The sequence below is a fragment of the Rhinolophus sinicus genome, chromosome 15 (assembly GCF_057876585.1).
Source record: "Rhinolophus sinicus isolate RSI-liver-muscle chromosome 15, RSI-T2T, whole genome shotgun sequence".
Classification (NCBI taxonomy): Eukaryota; Metazoa; Chordata; class Mammalia; order Chiroptera; family Rhinolophidae; genus Rhinolophus; species Rhinolophus sinicus.
The window spans coordinates 53,695,590-53,713,539 of NC_142515.1; the positions used below are offsets into that span (position 1 = coordinate 53,695,590).

The 17,950-nt window shown below is 46.1% G+C and overlaps 1 protein-coding gene across 39 annotated transcripts in view; it reads right to left on the reverse strand.

Annotated features, from left to right (window-relative positions):
- KCNMA1 (potassium calcium-activated channel subfamily M alpha 1) overlaps positions 1-17,950 on the reverse strand; it is a 713,000-nt gene that overhangs the window by 207,301 nt on the left and 487,749 nt on the right. For all 39 annotated transcript variants that reach the window (XM_074339646.2, XM_074339645.2, XM_074339641.2 and 36 more), the window contains 4 exons: positions 9,131-9,241; positions 6,384-6,489; positions 4,723-4,805; positions 1,106-1,175 (listed from right to left, as the gene is read on the reverse strand). In XM_074339646.2, coding sequence (XP_074195747.1) covers positions 1,106-1,175; positions 4,723-4,805; positions 6,384-6,489; positions 9,131-9,241 — 370 coding nt within the window. The remainder of the gene's footprint in view (positions 1-1,105; positions 1,176-4,722; positions 4,806-6,383; positions 6,490-9,130; positions 9,242-17,950) is intronic.

Sequence of the window (17,950 nt, forward strand, 5' to 3'; positions counted from 1 at the left end):
AGACCCGAGTGGTAGGCCAGTCACTGACAGCAGGCTCCACTCAACAACAGCCTCTGATGGGCCTCCACACAGCAAAATGGGGCAGCACTTGCCAGCAATTAAGAAATAATGGCATGGCACTGACACATTTGGCAGAACGGGGTCTTCTCTGGGTCACCTGGCTGCCTATTTCGTAGGGAATATGGCCTGTAAGATGGGACACACTCTCGCTCATAACCCAGCAGGGAGTTATTGTGCTCAGACAGGACACCTGGTTCCAGGTATGAGCAGCCTCCATTTCTAAGCCTCATTAAGGGGATAACTGGTTCCACATCAAACAGAGAAAGGTGCCACCTTCCCTCCCCCAAAGCTGTTTTCCTGGGAGTTTAATCACCATCCAAGTGAAGGAGCATTGCCTCTGAATGAGAGACTGGACTCTGGGAAAAACATAGACTCCATTGTTTGCTTTCTTTCCAATCTTCGTATAAACTATAAACTATGTTTAATCTCTACATAGTCTATTATTTTCCTGAATTCAACCATGCAATTCTCATCTTGAATCTAAGAATGCCATGCGCTTCCTTTGCTACCCAATGTGTGTTCCATTCCCCAAAGTTCACCTGGTCTCAGATAGAAAAGACCTATCACTTGCCTGGGACACTCCCCATACCCTGACTGCTAAATCCTTGAGGGCACCAAGGAAGACTTCTCCACCATATCCATCGGGGGTTATGGGGTCAGGCAGTTGTTGACCACATAGTAGATAGTCAGTAAATACCAACTAAACAAATGAGTGCAGCACTTAAAAAATGGAAGTTGTTGGAATGGGATCTAAGAATGCATTAATATGTCTGAACCTAGGGGTCCAATAGACGGTGCCTGAATGAATGAATCAATATGCGAAGGAGCTTCCTTCCAATGACCAATTGCAAACAAGATGTTTGACTGAGGAAACGTCCCAAAGGATGCTTTTACCCACCACCCTCTTTTTCCAGGCCTTTGGATCGCATGGTTGTGTGTGCACGTGTGTGTGCAGGCATGTGCATGCGTGTGGCATACCGGGAGGGAGAAGAGACCGGGCTCACCTATGCATCTTGGAGCCTGGGAGGGGCTCTCACTGTCCTACCTTGTTGTGATACTGCAGCATCTGTGTGATGATCCTTATCTTCGGGTGGTAGTTCTTTATGGAGATTACCCTGAAAAAGAAAGAACCGCCGCTGAGGCAGGGTGTGCCTTACCCTTGGAGTCTGATGGGAAGATTGATGTGACTACATCCAAACGGAGTGAATGTGGGGCTAGCAGCCAGGCCCATCCTCAGGGGTTACAGGCATTGGGCCAAGTTAAACTGTGTCTCCACCACGATCCCCCATGATTGTGTGAACAAGAAACCACAAAACAGCCACAGACTGTGTCCTGGGCATAAAAGAAGAGGGGTCCTGTGTTGCCCTGGTGATGTTGGTTAAGTATGTGTGTACTGGGGCTGGGGGCTTCTGGAGCAGAAGTCAGGGCCTGTTGTCTGTATGGGCATCTGAAGAAAAGAAAGCAAGCTCAACTCATGGCGCCAGGAGGGTTTGCCATCTCATCTCCCCTGGGGATGAGCCTAGAAACAATTACCTCTAAGTCTAGTTCTCCAAGTAAACAACTTGAGACAACAATGGACAGATCAAACAAGCAGCCTGACAAATGATTCTACTTGTCACCTACATGACTACTCACAAACATGATTTCTAAGCAGGGCTCTTAGGAAGGGATCAATGACTCAGCCTTCGATAGCTAACAGCATCTCAAGGACAACTGTGACGCTGGTGAGCCATGAGGGGCAAGGCCTTTTAGAGGTCACAATCTGATGAAACCCCCCCCCCAACTGCCCTCAGTCCATACTCAGGATTAACCACTGCCTGGCCCCCAACCCTCACTTCTGCTCCCTGGGACATTCACTGTGCTAAACGGGGACAGGCAGGGAGCAGAGGAACAGAACACCAGGACTCCAGTTCCAGCCATTGTGCTAACGAACTGGGTGACCTTCAGGAAATCCCTGGTCTCCCCATGACTGTTTCCTCATCTGGACATTGGGGGCAACAGTACCTGCTTTATTTATTTCACAGGCTTGGTATGAGCAGCAAATGAAAGACCAGATGTGAAAATGCTTTGAAATCATTAAAAGCTCTCTCCACGTGTAAGTTATGGTTTTTGTCATTACCGACTCTGTCAGAGGTGACATTGCACATTTCCTTCTGTGACAAGGAAGGCTAAAGAATGGAATTCCACAGAAAGGCCCACCTCCTGAGCCTAATCAGAAATGCAAGTGCATTTATTATGACCACCCCCACAAACTTTCCACCAAGAAACGTTAAGCTTCATCCCTTTTTGTGCAAAGATGGAGAGAAGGCAGCCAGAGAGCAGCTTTGTCTGAAAAGCTACAACGTGTGAATTTAGGAAATGGATCATGCATAAGCCTCCCCTGCACAAATTCACCCTGGGCTTTTGCACGTGAAGGATTTCATTTTATTTTTGAAAAAGTGTTGTATTGGCCCATGCTTATAACTCAAGGACTTTGAGCCTCTGAATTCAGTTCACAGCATCAGCCAGTTTTCTGCATTAGCTCATTTCAAATGGATCTTTGACATTTTAATTTCAAACAGGGCAGATTGGTCTCATTAAACTAAGGAGGAAGGAGGATTATACAAATAAGGGAAAGACAGAGCCCATTTTTAACCCTGAGTCTCCCATTTCCTTTTGCTGCCTGGGCCTTAGCTCTGATTCTGGTTAATGGATGGCTTAATTACACTTCTGATACTACCTTGTTCAGTCATTTTTATGCCTTGACATCATGCCAATCACCCTGGTAACCTATATGTCCTCATATTAACTCTATCGTAGTCAAGGCTTAAATAAAATATTGTGATTAAGAGAAATGTCCATTTCAAAGCTATTATCATTTCAATTATTCACTTCTGAAAAAGAACAAAAGGCTGTGCCAGCCCTAAACTTCATTAAGCTCCATCTTTTTTGGTGTCTCTCTTTTTTTTTTTTTTTAATTTTGAAGCTAATGAAGCCTAGTTCCTTCAAGTCTACATTTTAACATTTCAAATGACACAAAAACATGGTGGAGGATGGAAATCCTAGTTCAAGGAAAGGGCCAACTGACCAACCCCACCTTAAGCTGAGGCTGTTGTTGTCACTTTTCAGCCTTGACTATTTAAGGGATGGACCCAGGTGTGGAAGCCCGTCCCCATTCCACCACCTTCCTGCAGCCTGGCAAGCCCCACGCTGACAAGAGTTCATGCATCAACTTCCTTAAAATGACCGCGCTAAGCGTAGTGCCAAAGAAAAGAGAGCGGAAAGAGAACATCGCGCCAGATGTCGCTTGCCAGACACCAGGACCAGATGCTGAGGGGAGGACTTGCTCATCCAGAAACGAATGGAGGAATTCTCCCCCCGCGTCCCCCCTCCCCACTGATGGGAAAGCTCATGTCACTTGGGGCCACTGGTTAAAAGCGAAGAAAGGAGATGTGAGCGTTGTGATGATGCAAAGGCAACTTCCCAACCCTCTACCTTGGTAAACTCCCAGGACACAGGAAACCAAGCTGCAGGGAGGGGGGGAATCTTTGTCTAGACCCAAAGGATGGCTGCTCACAATTAGGCAGGAGTTCCTGGGACTACAGTGGGAGTGAATGTTTTCTCTTTGTTCATCTCTTCTCCAGAAGGTTCTCTTTATTATCCCCTCCCTGCTCTCTTTACTATTCTGCAATTTATGCTGCAGGAGGGAAGAACCCAAAAGGGCCTTAGCTATCTGGAGCAAAATATCTTAATGTTTTAGTCACTTCATAGTCACAAGACGTCTGGAATATGGGTCTGTGAAAAGAACAAAAACGGAACAGTCTTTTTCTGAAAGAGTAAAGAAGAATTGGACAGAGAATGGCGTTTGGCAGGCCCAGCCCATTTGCAAGAAAGCCACCGGGCAGTGTTCTCCAAAGAGCGGCCCCCCAGGAGATGTTCTCCAAAAACAGGAAGTGGGGGGTGTAGCCAAACAGCTTTGACAAATTCTCTAGAGATCACTATCTTAGAAATTCTTATTAGTATTAAAAGCATTGAGAAAGATTTCAGTTAAGAAAACTATTTCACTTTGGAAAACCAGTGGACACAAGCTAATTGGTGAACAAACTCGTCTTTGTGGAGATATCAATCAATGTGCTGTAGACATACTTGGAAAGCTCTAACACGGGGCTTCTCAACATGAGCATTACAGACATTCGGAGCCTAATAATTCTCTGCTGTGGGGAGTTTTCCTGTGCATTGTAGGTTGTTGAGCAGCGTCCCTGCCTCTGCCCACGATCCCCTAATCATGACAACCAAGAACATCTCCAGATATTTCAAAATGTCCCCAGAGGGACAGAATCACCGCCAGTCCAGATATCTCAAACCCTCTCCCCCTTAGAGAACATGGTACCTTATTTTAGGCGTGTGTCCATCTATAATAAATGTATCTTTCTTTCCTAGTCCTGCCTAAAGGGTCTCAAACTCAAGACTCCAGAGCTGCCATCTTCTAAGGATGAGTGTCCTGTTGAAAATGCCTGTGTCACCGCCCTCCGTCCCCACCGCAGCCTCAGCTCCCCTGAACCTATGCAGGTGGCACGTTGTGGGGTGGCTTATGGAGTAGATGGTGCTCTGGGGAGAACCCAAGGGCAGCAGGTGGGCCAGAGAGCACCAACCCCCGAGCCTTCCCGGCCTCCCCGAGGTTACCTCATGATGTTGGAGGCATCTTCAGCATCGGGGTCAGCGCAGTACTTATTGGCAAGGATGAGGCACGCATCTGCTGACTCTATCTAAGACACCAAAGGAAAAGCACAGAACACACACATATAAATAGCCATGCTCGGTGGCAGTCTCTCTCTGTTGACAGCTCTTGGAGAACCTGGTGCTTTGCAAGGAAAGGGAGAAAAAGACTCCTGAGAGATGACTGTTCTTGTCAGAAGTGTAGGTTGCAAGTTCTTGTTATGGTATAAACAGCTCATCTTGTTGCTGTTGGAGAGTACAACATGTACCTGGGTAATTATACTGTTCATTTTGCATAGTCTGTTACGTGTGAGCTTTCCAGAGTTCTTTCAATAACAATTAAGTAAGCCTTTCGGTCCCCTCCCCACCTTCACCACCATCACCCTGTTTCCCAGGCGGGAAATGGAGTTAGGTGGGCTAAACCCCTTCTCTCAGGTCACCAAGTTAACCGAGTAGTTGGGGATTCAGCAATTTAGACTCCAAAGTCCTTCGTCTAACCTTTTTCACATCTTAACTGGGGAATAAAAGGAAATGAGGACCCTGAATCAGATAACAGCTCAATACTGTTTAGTATTCAATTAGCATTCACATATTCAAACGGCAACAAATCTCTGTGTATGAAACAATGTATTACAGACGATCTCAAAATACAACCCACTGACTTATCTACACCTGAGGCAAAAAAGATTTATTCCATTGAGGGGATCATGAGTTGCGCTAATAGCTGCTTACATCTAAATTAGGTCCATGAACAATCACTATTTTCTCCACATTCTCATAAGATTTTACATTAGCCATAACTTGGATCCTGTCTAGTCTAAGACTAACTGGACTATATAAGCATCGAAATCCTCATGCTGGCTCAGGCCTCCAATCTGTCCCACTGGCATGTTGTACTTAACAGACCGTTCCTGCAATGGATGGGAGGGCAAGGTTTCCTCCACGGTATGTCACAAATTGTCTCTGGTTTTCTTTAATAATCCAAGGAATGTACCCAAATCCTTTTGGCTTATTCATGTTTGCCAATTACATTATGTACTGAACGGTGTGGTGACTACAGGGAGCATTTAGATGGCAGTGGATTCACAATTTGAATCTATACTCACTGGCACGCAAATATTGAGCATGCTGAAAAAATCGATATCAAATGACTCAAGTGGCAAATGCCACTTTGCTGGGTCCCTGTCCCTTAAAAGCCTCATGTTCTAGAAAGAAAGCTTAACCCATTGCCAAGCGGTATCCGATACCTGCACGTTTAGTTTTGCACCTTTAGTCTTTGGTGGGGAAAAGAAAAAAGCTCAAAATGTTTTATGGCACGGTAAAATTTTATTTGATGAAAGTAATAGTCTACGTCCTTTGGCAGTACTGATATTCAGGGAGTAGCAAAAGAAGTCCCGTTATGACTAGTCCAGGTGTGGAATGCTTACAGGTGACAGTCTACCAGGTGCCAAGAGAACAAAGTCCTGGGACCCGTGGAAAGCTGATGTCAAGGTTGGTGGGATCTGACTTATCTCATTAGGGGACTGGAGGTGACTCTTAGCCAACCTGGGAGGCATGTCCCTTCACCACAGAGGCAGGCACCCCCCTCTTAGATGGAGTAAAAGCACAAGTCACCTCTTCCTTCTTACCTTGACTCTTGCAAGATCATGTGGATTGAGGACTGAACCCTGATAAAATTCCACCTGAGTAAAATGTCGTTTGAACAGAGCTTCAAGCTCCAGGTTGGGGGAAATGCTGTGCAGGGAGAGAAGAAACAGCCATTAATATGACAGACGCAGGTATTGCAGCCTCCATGGTCTCTCCTCTCTCGGATTTCCACAGACGGAGACCTGAGAAAAGGCTTTCGCTTTCAAAGCAGCTTCTTTCCTTGCCATAAATCAAAGGCTCGCACTCAAGTAAAACCCCAGCCCAACTGAAAACCAAAACCAATATCACAGTAAGATAAAGAGGCTCACAACCTTCACAGGGTCTGAGGCCTAGTGGGTGAAATGTCTTCAGCTTCACTGCAAATGGAATCCCTATTTTATGAACAGAGAAACTGAGGCTGCGACATCAGGGATTGGCCAAAGGTCCTCCTGGCCGAGCCCCCCGCTGCTCTCTGCATCACAAGCCTTTTCCCTGCTTCTCCCCCGCATGGACTGCTCATCCCCCAGGGCCTGGATCGAAAAACTTCACCTCTGAGCTGCCATGCAAAGTTCGTTTACTCTCAGTACTGTCCTTCGTTCACACGTGTGTACACTATTCATCATTCTTCGTACGGAGCTGGAAAGCTATCTTTCCCACTGGAGGACATGGATTCAAACATTAAAACATTGGCCTATTCATTCACTGATTAACTCTGCAGAGGTGGAAAATACCCACTCTCTATGTGGTACTGCGCCAGGCACTGTGAGATATTTAGTGAGAACCTACTAGGTGCCCAGGAAAGTGTTAACCAACGCGTGACTAACATTTATTAAGTACCTACCACTAATAACAATGGTTAATGTTTTGAGCATTTACTATATGGCAGACATAATTCTAAACATCTGAGAAGCATTAACTCATTTAAACCTCAAAACAACCCTAGAGGAAGGTATGTTATTAACACAAAGCTTCGAGAGGTTAATTAACTGGCCATCCATCTGCTATGATGCTGACACTGATAGATGCTGGAGACATACAGGTGAAGCCTTGCAATGGGAGCATCAGTAGCCAACCTGTTGATTCAGACTAAAGCCATGGGTGAGAGAAGAGCAACTGCCTGTGCAAGTCTGACTGGTCTTTCAGATCCATTACCAGTCATGCTTCTTTCGTGAAACCTGCCTTAGTGATACGAGAAGCGGTGGTCCCACCCTGATACAGATGCCCGATGTGATTTTGTCACTTGATTAAACTGACTTCAGTCAATTGATATAGGACCGATTTGTGCTCTAATGGTTGATCATGTGCTCTTCTTGAAATGTCCAGCCAATTCTGAGGGCAGAACCTATACACTGTACTTTTCTTGAAACGTCTAAAATGCTCCGCAGAAGACTGGCCCACAGCTGCTAGTCTGCAGCTAAGCCCTGAATTGACCTGTGGGTTCTGCTCCTGGGCCCATGGCCTGGCCTATTGCTGCAGAACTTGGAGAAGTCAGTGCTGAAAATGCTGGTGCTCAGACACGGTGACCAGTTGGCTATTCTGTGAACAGTGCCCCAAGGAAGGAGATGCAAGAATGGGAGTTTGTAGGGAAGTCAACGGCAGTGGGCTCTCAGAGCAGGATTGAGTCCTGGGTGGTCAACCTCATAGCGAGCAAACACCAATACGCCAGCTTGTCCCTCCAGCAACCTGGGGTGAGGGCTGGCCCCATGATGGCCCAACCTCCATCAAAGGAAAAGATGGTGCAACCCATGTCAACATACGTGAGCCCCCCAATTCTCCACCCCTGAGGCAGACTACCTTTTACCTAAAGGGGGATGAAACAACATTGAGCAGAGGGGAGATAGCTTGCCTCCCTCACCTATAAAACAAACATGATAGGACCTACCTCCTAAATTGATAACGTGACCCAATATATTTTATCTTGCATGATATCAGCTAACAGTTATTGAGCACTTACTGCATGCCTGATTCTGCTCTGCATACTTTATATGTATCACTTCTTTTCATTCACAGAATAGCCCATGATGATCTCCCCATCTTACAGATATAGAAACTGAGGCCCAGAGAGGTTAAGTAATTGTTTAGCAAGTAACTACTTGAGTCGGGATTCAGATCAAGTACTCTGAGTCCAAAGCATGTACGGTTATGCCCTCTGTTGATTAAAGGAGAGACTGTATGCAAGGCGACCAGCACAGTGGCCCACGCTGAAGGTTTCCAGGAATCACAGTTGTTGTTCCTGTTGTTATTCTTACCTTACACTCTGTTTCCTGTTGTATGTGTGTCTTGCTTGGTCCCTAAGTCGCCCCTGCACTCATACAACATTCACACCACACAGCTCATCCTTCCACACCAGACACTGTAGACATCCCAGGATCCTATAGATCCAGACAGCGGAGGGGACATAATGACGTGTGTGATCCGTAAGGAACTCCACCGTTACTTGCCAGAATTGCCTCCACGGAGGCAGGCACGACTCTTTTCACTGAGGTCAGACAACTAAGTCCGCAAACTTTCCACCATGTAACCGCACAGTGGAAAGTTCATGAACTTAATTGTCTGGCCTTTTCGTATGTTGCTTCCTCTTCCATCGGTCCACATTGTCCTCTCCGAGGAGGCCAGCAGGGATCCTGGCAGACTCAACTCTGTCCGCCCCCCAATGCTGCCCCCACACCACCACTCCTGCAGACACTCGGGTGGCCCCAGCAGAGGGTCTGGTTGGGTGGAAGGTCTTAAAACCACAGGGGCCTCTTACTTGTGAAGAAAGACGATCTCCACGTTGACATCGTCCCGGTCCTTGTGCAGAAAGTCCTTCAGGAAGTTGGAAACACTCTCCAGAGTGATGTGTCCACAGACTACAATGTGCCTGAATGGGAGAGGCCGGTTAGACGCCGCTGGCCCAGCGGTGACCCGGGCACCCACCCCCAGCAAGACAGAGTAAGCGCGCAGCTGCAGGAAAGCATTCACTGACTCCCGAGGCCTCAATAACAGCCCAGCTCCCATCCCCAGAGGGCTGTGAGGCGAAGCTGCGGTGCTGGCAGGTGCTCAGCGACTCCTGGACAGAGAAGGCATATGGCTCCTCACCTGATGCTGCACAAAATCCTATTAAAAGCCCAACCGTTTGGCCAAGTGGTTTTCTGCATTTAACAATAAGTGACATTATGCTTGCGTTTAAATGCTGCATTATCAAGTCCCTTGCAGATTCATATCTCTCCCTTTCTGCCCACAAAGCGTCCTCCCGGGAGATTTACCGAATGAGTCTTGGTTTATGACATAGAGCTTATCAGGTAATGAGATAACAAATCTTGCTGAAACGATGATTTTGTGTGTAAGAAAGCGAACTTTTATCAGGGTGGCTAATGTGCGGCTTGACACGTTATGGGCTCTGCTGGCCATAAGCAGTAAAAAGGAAATTTTGCATTTTTCTGCCATAACTCCTCTGACAATGGGGGCATGTAACACTTTACAGTAAGTGAGCATTACTCAAGGCTAAATGGGGATGGGACGCCTATGGAATCGGAGATGATGCCGCAGATCTGTGCATCCGCAGACAGCTGCTTCCTCAGGGTGCTGGCAATTTCCCCGAGAGCCAAAGGAATTGACCTCAAGGTGGGGAGAAGCTAGGGAGGGATGAGGCTGGCATTGTCTGCCTTGCTCCAAGGTGGTTTGGATTTCTGTCTCTGAAGATGGTGGCCCCCCCTGAGGAGAGGAGCCCCTCTTCCAGAATTGCTGGAACAACAGCCCCCCCAACATCTTTGGGTTCCTGGGCCAATCTCACTTTGACACTGGACTATATCGTGGCCACTTACATTGGCTACATAATGCTCAATCAGGAGCAAGCACGACAGTGCAAGAGTTAGCCCCAGGACCAAGAGTCAGGCCTGATGTGAACAGGAAACCCACTGACTTCTAGGAAAGAGACCGTAGCAAGGGGCTCAGCCCAGGTCTCTGTGCCCCTCAGCCTGACAGTGACAGAGGCTGAATCCCTGGCTGGGCTTTGAGGCATAGGCAGGTGGCGATCATGAAGCACCGTCATTTTGTGGGAAAAATTTAAAATGGCCAGGTTCCTTGCACTTCATAATTGCTCTGTGCACATTCCAATAAAGGCAGAAAGCTCATTGGCTGGAGGCAGCTCATAATAGGAGGCAATGATGATCGCTTATGCAATGTTCCATTAGATGCCATTACAAGAGACTGCCCTTTCCTTGTAATTTGGTGCTTGACTAAGGATGTGAGAATAATGCAGTAAACTCATTGGTGAAAGGATAATGATGCAGAACAAAGAGTAAATCAATAATACGCCCGATGCAGTTAATAATATTGCCATTATGGACTGTTATTGTTACGGTGGTGTACTTAGCAATCAGGCAAGCGGAGGGCATCACGGGGAGGGAAGAATGTCGGCGGGCTACCTCAGAAGACACATTTGAACATGATTACTTTGCTCTCTAGCCGGTACCCGCTAGGTTGAGGGAGGTCCCTTGGCCACCCATCCAAATGTGATGCCCCAAACCCATGTGACTGATTCCTTCCTGAAACACACAGTATGTCAGAATACACAATGTAAATGAAACACTTGGGTTACAGACATTTTTATGACGTCATACCTTAAAATGGTTCTTGTGGCACACGTGCATTTATATGGACAAAACCGGCTGCAAATGAATTTGCATGTTCTGAATGAGATTTGTGATTTTGAATGTGCCAAGTGTGTTCAGAAAGTGACTGAGAAACAGGATCTCCCTCCTTGTACGACCTCTCCACAAATGACAGGGGGCTGCTTGGGGCCATTCTAACACTTTCCACCCACACACACCCACGATCTAGAACAAGGTCAGCATGAATCCAACGTACAGGCACCTCCACAGGACTGATATGTGGCCTTACCTGGAGGTGAAGGCAAGCCAGAATGGATTCCCTGCTCTGCCACGAGGATGTGCATGGTCCTGGGCAAGCTTCTTATCCCCCACTCAATAGATGCGGGAGCTGAGAGGTTAATACCCCCAGCCAGCCTCCTGCACCAGACATTGCAAAGCTCAAAGTTCTATACCAGCATAAGCCTGGTTATTATTCAAAGCTGGACTCAAATCAATGAGAAAGCCAGGGAAATGCCTGAACATTCATCCTGCCTATCTTGTACGCAAAGCACTGAATGAACATCTGCCAGCATTCCCTCTTCCTCTTCTGAAATCATTCATCTCTGGGACAGATGTATGAGACGTGGAAGGGAAGGAGATGAGTTCACCCTCTCACCCTTGAATCAAAGGCTCAGCCAGCTGATTTATTCAGCCTTAGAAAGAGTCAGGGTTCCCTTAGTTCAAAATGTGCTGGGTACATATCAAATATATTCCAATGCAATCAATATTATCCCTTAAGCCTTTAATTAGCTTTCACTTCTCTTAAGAAGTAGACAAATGCTGGCAGGAGAGGGGAGAGAAAAAAAAAAAAAAAAGGATTGACTTTTCTCATTTGGTGCTAGCTGTCCAATACCATTCTAGACAATTGAAAATATATATCTTTTAGCTGCAGCATGATTTCTCAGATGGAGAACAGTCTTTATCAAAAAGGGAGGGAAAAAAAATCTCCCTTCAACATAATTGGTAATTTTGCTCAGAAAAAGCGAGATTGATTGAAAGCAGATTGCCTTTTTGCCCAAGGAGAGTTATTAGGTACATTATCATGGCAACCTTGGAGAACCCATATTGTTCCAATCTGTCCTATATCTGATTTGAAGATTTACGGCTTCCCCCTTTTGTGCCAATGATCATTTCCCTCCATTTTGCTTCCCCATCCAGTGAAAGTTATCAAGAAGCCCACATCCTGAAAATGTTTGAATGCAGTTAGAATTGATGGATGGGGAGAAGCCGCTTCACAAGCTCAGCTTCTGCCTTAGAGGATCTGCTCCCACCAGCCCACGTCTGAGGGAGAGCCGAGACCCCTACAGGAGTGTAAGGGAGGGATGGTGAAAGGGGAAAATTTATTTTCCAGAAATATTTTCAGGACTGAAACATTCCAGGGGCAGTAGTTTTGGGAAGAATGTTATTGCGGAGAGAAGAGAAGCGGGATTTCTTGTAGCTTCAACAATTGAAAATATAATTGAAAATGTTCTAAGATTGAGAGCCGGGAGTGCTGTCCTTGGAAGCAGAGTGATGGTTGTTCACGGTGCATGATTTGAAGAATGCCAAAAAGATCCTCATGCAAAATTATCTCTGTCGGGTTCCATGACACCTACAAATCTACCATGTGAGATTGCTACTCTGATAGCCCTGTGTTAGCTCAGCTCAGACACTAAATAACTAAATAGCGTGGGCAAGGTACCAATTCTGCATTTGACAACTACGAAGGCAGAGTCTCTGACGGGCTGGAGCTAGTACCCGATTCAAGAGGTTATCTTGAGGATTTATTTAAATAGATAATACATGTGAAGGGGCTGGTAAAGGGTCTGGCCCACTGTAAGCATTCCTAAATGGTGGGATTCTTGATATCTGGAAATCAGTCTGTAACAGATAGAACGTGCTCTGTGGCCCATATAATCTCACCTAATCCTCAAACAACCCTATGTTCCTATTATCTGCATCTCCTCAGATAACCTCTCTGAACCTCAATTTCCTTAAGTGATATACGTGCCTGAGATCCCACAGCCAGCAAAAGGGACTTGCCCCAGATGTGACCCAGCTCTCTGACTCTAGTTCTTACTAAGAAGAAAAGTGATGATGTGGAAAGGGCCCAGGCTTGAGCCTTTCAGCTTCTGTTCCCTGAAGACATGCAGGGCTAGGCCAACAAGAGATCCTCCTGAAACACACGATGGAGGAGGTTTGAGGGATCCTTACTGGGCCAGGAGAGAGGCTCAGTGTGGGAACTGGGGTGGACAGAGATGAACCGCACTTAACGCTTCACGGTGATGCGATATCACTAGATTCTGGCTGCACTTGGTCAGCAACAGAGCCAGAAGGCTCTAGGCAGCAAAGGTTCAGTGACAACAGAAACTCTAAACCAAGTTTTGAACTTCAACCATATACTTTGGCAAGCCAAGGACTGCAAAGTGATGCAAATGTCCATTTTTGATATCATATGCCACCATGACCAGCTCCTGACTTCCTCACCAGCTCGAGGGTCCAGAGGATAACAGAAATCTAGATGATCCAGGGACAATGGCAAATATTTACGAACATTACACTATGCCCTCCATCTTTGGCTTTGGATTTGAATATTTTTAGACTACTGGCCATCATAACGACTGATTTCTAGCGGGCTTGGCCACCTGGTTTGTGAAGATGGCCAACAAACCTAAATCAACAACCATTTCTCATCTGATGGCCTTTTTGGTTTTTCCAAGTTTAGTTTAGTTCTGTGAACAAACCTTTCTTGGGATAAACTAATGTTAATGGTGGTAATTAAAAGATCCAGCTCAGATGCATGAGGAAGCATCTCAAGTGCCAAAATAGTAGCAGATGGCATTTTGTGCAAAGGAGCTACTCATCCAGTGTAAGCAAGCATGGCTGGTTTGGGGTAAGGCCCATAAACACAGGCTGGATTGAATTAGGCGTGGGTAACACTGGTGGGTCATGGAGCAAGCATGGCATTGAGTGTGACTTAAAGAGGATAATAATGCTGGACTATTAAGAACTCTATCAGGGCTCAGCACAAAACCGCCAACTGCTTATCCCATGGGTGCCTCTTCACTAGGTATATATGGATGTACCGCTCCCATTATTAACCACCTCCACCTCCATAATGAAATCCCACACATTCTCCTCAGTCACTCTACCCACTTCTTGGAGAGAGGCCGGGAAAATCAGAATCACCCGTTGGGTGGGACCCTCAGTTTCAGAGCTCAACTCCACTGGTGGTTTTCAGAATGGACAACTTAGGGAAACTGATTTATGGCTGGAAGCACAAGAGGAGGATAGAGAGGGTGCTGCCAGACAAAACTATTCAAGGCTCCAAGGAATGAGGCATCCAGAGCCACTGAGGTTGAGTTTAGCTCAACGAGAACAAAAGTCTACACACTTTTAAAAAGACTCACGTAGTGTTGCTTAGAGCCAATAGCCTTTGCAAAAGGGAACAGTGACAGTGATGGGCTCCCTTGCATGTTCTCACATTTGTCTTCATGTCAGAATGGCCCTTGGAGAATGTTTAGTCTAGTGCCTGCATTATTTTGACATGGAAACTGAAGTCCAGAGACGCAGTGCAAAGTGAATGCCAAAGCAACGGAAGACCTAGCCCCGCACCTTGATGCCTTCTACACAGCTGGTGTCACCGGGAGGAGCTCCAGTGCTGTGTGACCTGGGGTCGGTCACGACACAATGAAGAGGCCAGACTGACCAGGCTGCACACTGATGAATGCTCCCCCAATGTTCCAGTTCTCTGCCCCCAGCTCAGTTCACACCATCATCCAGTCTCGTCTAGAGGTCTGCAACAGCTCCCCAACTCAGTTCCCTCTTTACTCTCCCTATAACTCCACCCCTCCCCTTCACTAAAAAAAAAAAAAAAAAAAAAAAAAAAAAAAAAAAAAAAAAAAGAAGCTAAAAGCTAAAGAGCGAGGAAGAAGGCAAATCGGACAGCATCAGCTCCCACAAGGGCAGAAAGATCTTCTATCTCTCTTTAGCAGAGCCTCACTCCAGGAAGACAATGTAAAATGCACAGCTCTGGGCTGTTTATTTTTAAAGATACTATATCCATTTTTATTGGAACAAGTATAAAGAACTTAAAAAACCCATAGCTATCCTGTCACAATAAATCATACAGAGTAAATTGAAAATCCTATACAGCTTTTCCTGAATACATTGTGCTCACTTTGTCAAAGAGGTAGATGAAATGTGGCATATATTGATCTCAATGTCTCTGTAAAACTATAATATTTATATCAAATACATATGCTAGAATCTCTTCTGTCTCTGCTGAGCCTTCTAATCATGCTTTCCTCGGCTCACCTCCCCCCAACGCCTCCCACCATTGGTAGCTGCTGACTTGATGGGAATGCATTTTAAGAAACACTTGTCAAAGGAATTCAGCAGCGATTTATCATGTAGAAAGCAGGGTGGGGTGGCAAGAGACCCCACAACCACATCACACAGTGGTCAGTACTCAAAGGACTGCCCAAAGGAAGAAGGCTAAACCAATTCCTGCCTTCCCACTTCCTCCTGCACTGAGAGCCTATCCCTAAGTACCGCCCAAAGGACTTGCATGTGGGGAGATCATCTTCTGCAAACCAAAGCTAACTCCAGGCCGTGTGTACCCCATCCTTCCACCCGGGGACCTAGCTCAGGACCCCTGAAACTGTCTGGCCTTTCAAAAATCATCTGTTGACCAATGGACTGGTTGGGGGACCGTGCTTGGCTAAGACACCCTATGCCACAGTAAGTATTGAAAAAATTTAACTACCGTGTTTCCCCGAAAATAAGACCTAACCGGAAAATAAGCCCTAGCATGATTTTTCAGGATGACATCCCCTGAACATAAGCCCTAATGCGTCTTTTGGAGCAAAAATTAATGTAAGACCCAGTCTTATTTTGGGGGAAACATGGTATTAGTTAACCGCAAGCCTGTCAGAGCATTGGGTGATTCTGCCAACTCAGCTCTGCTACCATGTTTAAAGTCTGTGAGAGAACAGTACATGTGAAGACAAAAATGATATCAAAACAACTGTGAGCTTGCATCATCCCAAACAATGCTTTAACAATTTCCTGTTCAAACAAATGAAAACAAACAACCGAAAAAGCAAGCAAACAACAACAAAAAACCTGAAGGTTAGGAGATAAGATCATTCCTACCCAGGGCCACATGTAGTACTTTGCTAATCACAAAGGAAGGAAATGCTTTCTCCCTCCTAGTGAGGAAGACAGTAAAGTAATCATCTGATCCAGCTGTCAATAGAGCTGTTCTGGAGGAGACAGGCTGTTTGGCTGTTTCCCTAAATGGAGGCAGAAGGCACCTCTAGAAAACAGCCCCAAGGTCAGAGGACAGACTACTGGTAGCCCCAATGGAGAACAGTAGGATGTCCTGATGAGACCAAATCTTTCTGCGTGCAGGGGGTGCATCTTATCATATGCAGGTACTCAGGACCTACACGCCCCCGCAGGAACCTGTGTCTGTACCTCCACCATCTCAAATCACAGTGAGACCTCCATTACCAGACAGTGCATGAGAAATGATCCCATATCTTTTGTAGCTGGTTGCTTAAAGGAAGTTTCAGTTCAAGTCTTACAATTAAATTCTGGGAACCTCTGTACAGGAGACATTGGTTCCTTTTGCCTGTCCAGTATGCACCCTCCCTTTTATCAACAGTACCATTTTTAATCTGGGGAACCACTCCTGTCCAGTCAGGTGGAGTACCGGGCCTTTTCATTAAGGTTCTCTGCCCACGCTGGAACAATCAGTGCTTTTCAATCCTGAATGAAGTGACACTAAGTGCACGGTGAGGACTAAGCCATCCGATGGCAAAACCCTGTCATGACGGCTCCGGGGTCCTGCTTGCTGGATCCCAGAGCTGCTTCTCAGGCTCAGCTCTGTCCTTTCTAGGATCTGGCTCTTCAGCTTTCCTCTGAGTTCCATAAGGTACTCTAACCTTTAAAAATAAAAATCCTTTTCTGCTTAAGTCAGCAAGAACCAATTTCTGTTGCCTATAACCAAAGAATCCTCACTGGTAGATTTGTTTGCCTCGAGTTTCTCATTTAATTCTCACAGTACCCAGGTAATTATCATCACCATTTTGGTATCTTTCTCTTTCCTCCTTCTTTCCTTCCTTCCTGGAAGAGGAATTATGCAGCCTTCTTAAGTAAGCAATTGCCCAGCTCACACCAACCGCACTCGTTTTTCCTCGTGTCTCTCAACAACCTCCCTCCTCGGCATTTTATTCATTCCATTACTGCAGGCATGGTGGCCATTTTTAAGTAAGTCAATCTTCCCTTGACCTGACTCTTCCAATCCTAGATGGTTTTCTGCTCTTACAGAGAAATTGTAGTACTTTGCTTTCTTCATATCAAAGCATATTTGATGGTCTCCACTTGGCCATGCTGCTTCTGAATGGGAGGGACCACGAGAAGAGAAGAGTAAGGCAAAAGTCAGGGATACCCTTTAAGGATGAAGGTGGAATAGGGGAAGAATGATCCCAGGCAAAGAAACAAACAGTACTTAATTTTGCCAGGGGAAGTAGGCATGCTAGTTTTGATTTGCAAAGCAAGCCCCACTTCCCTCCCTAACACCGCCGGTAAATTATTCATCAAGGCCTGGAGCATATGCTGTTGGAACTGACCCTCCTATCATGACAATCAAGTTGGCACATCTCTGAGTAGACCCAATACATTTGCACAGACCTCAGAGGCCTCCAGTATCTGTTACACACACAACTGGGAGCAGCCCACAGCTTCCAGGTCTTGCTGAGGCATAATACACCTCATAGGGAAGGAACGGAATGGAGAACTCAGGGTAGCCTCAGCGGCTCCCCCACCCTTCCAAGTCTCTCTGAACCCCTCTTTTACTGGGTCCATCATTAGATCCATAGTTTTTTGGTATATAAGTCACCTGCTGTTACCTTTGTCCTAAACCACTCCAATGCGCACATTTACCAATGGGA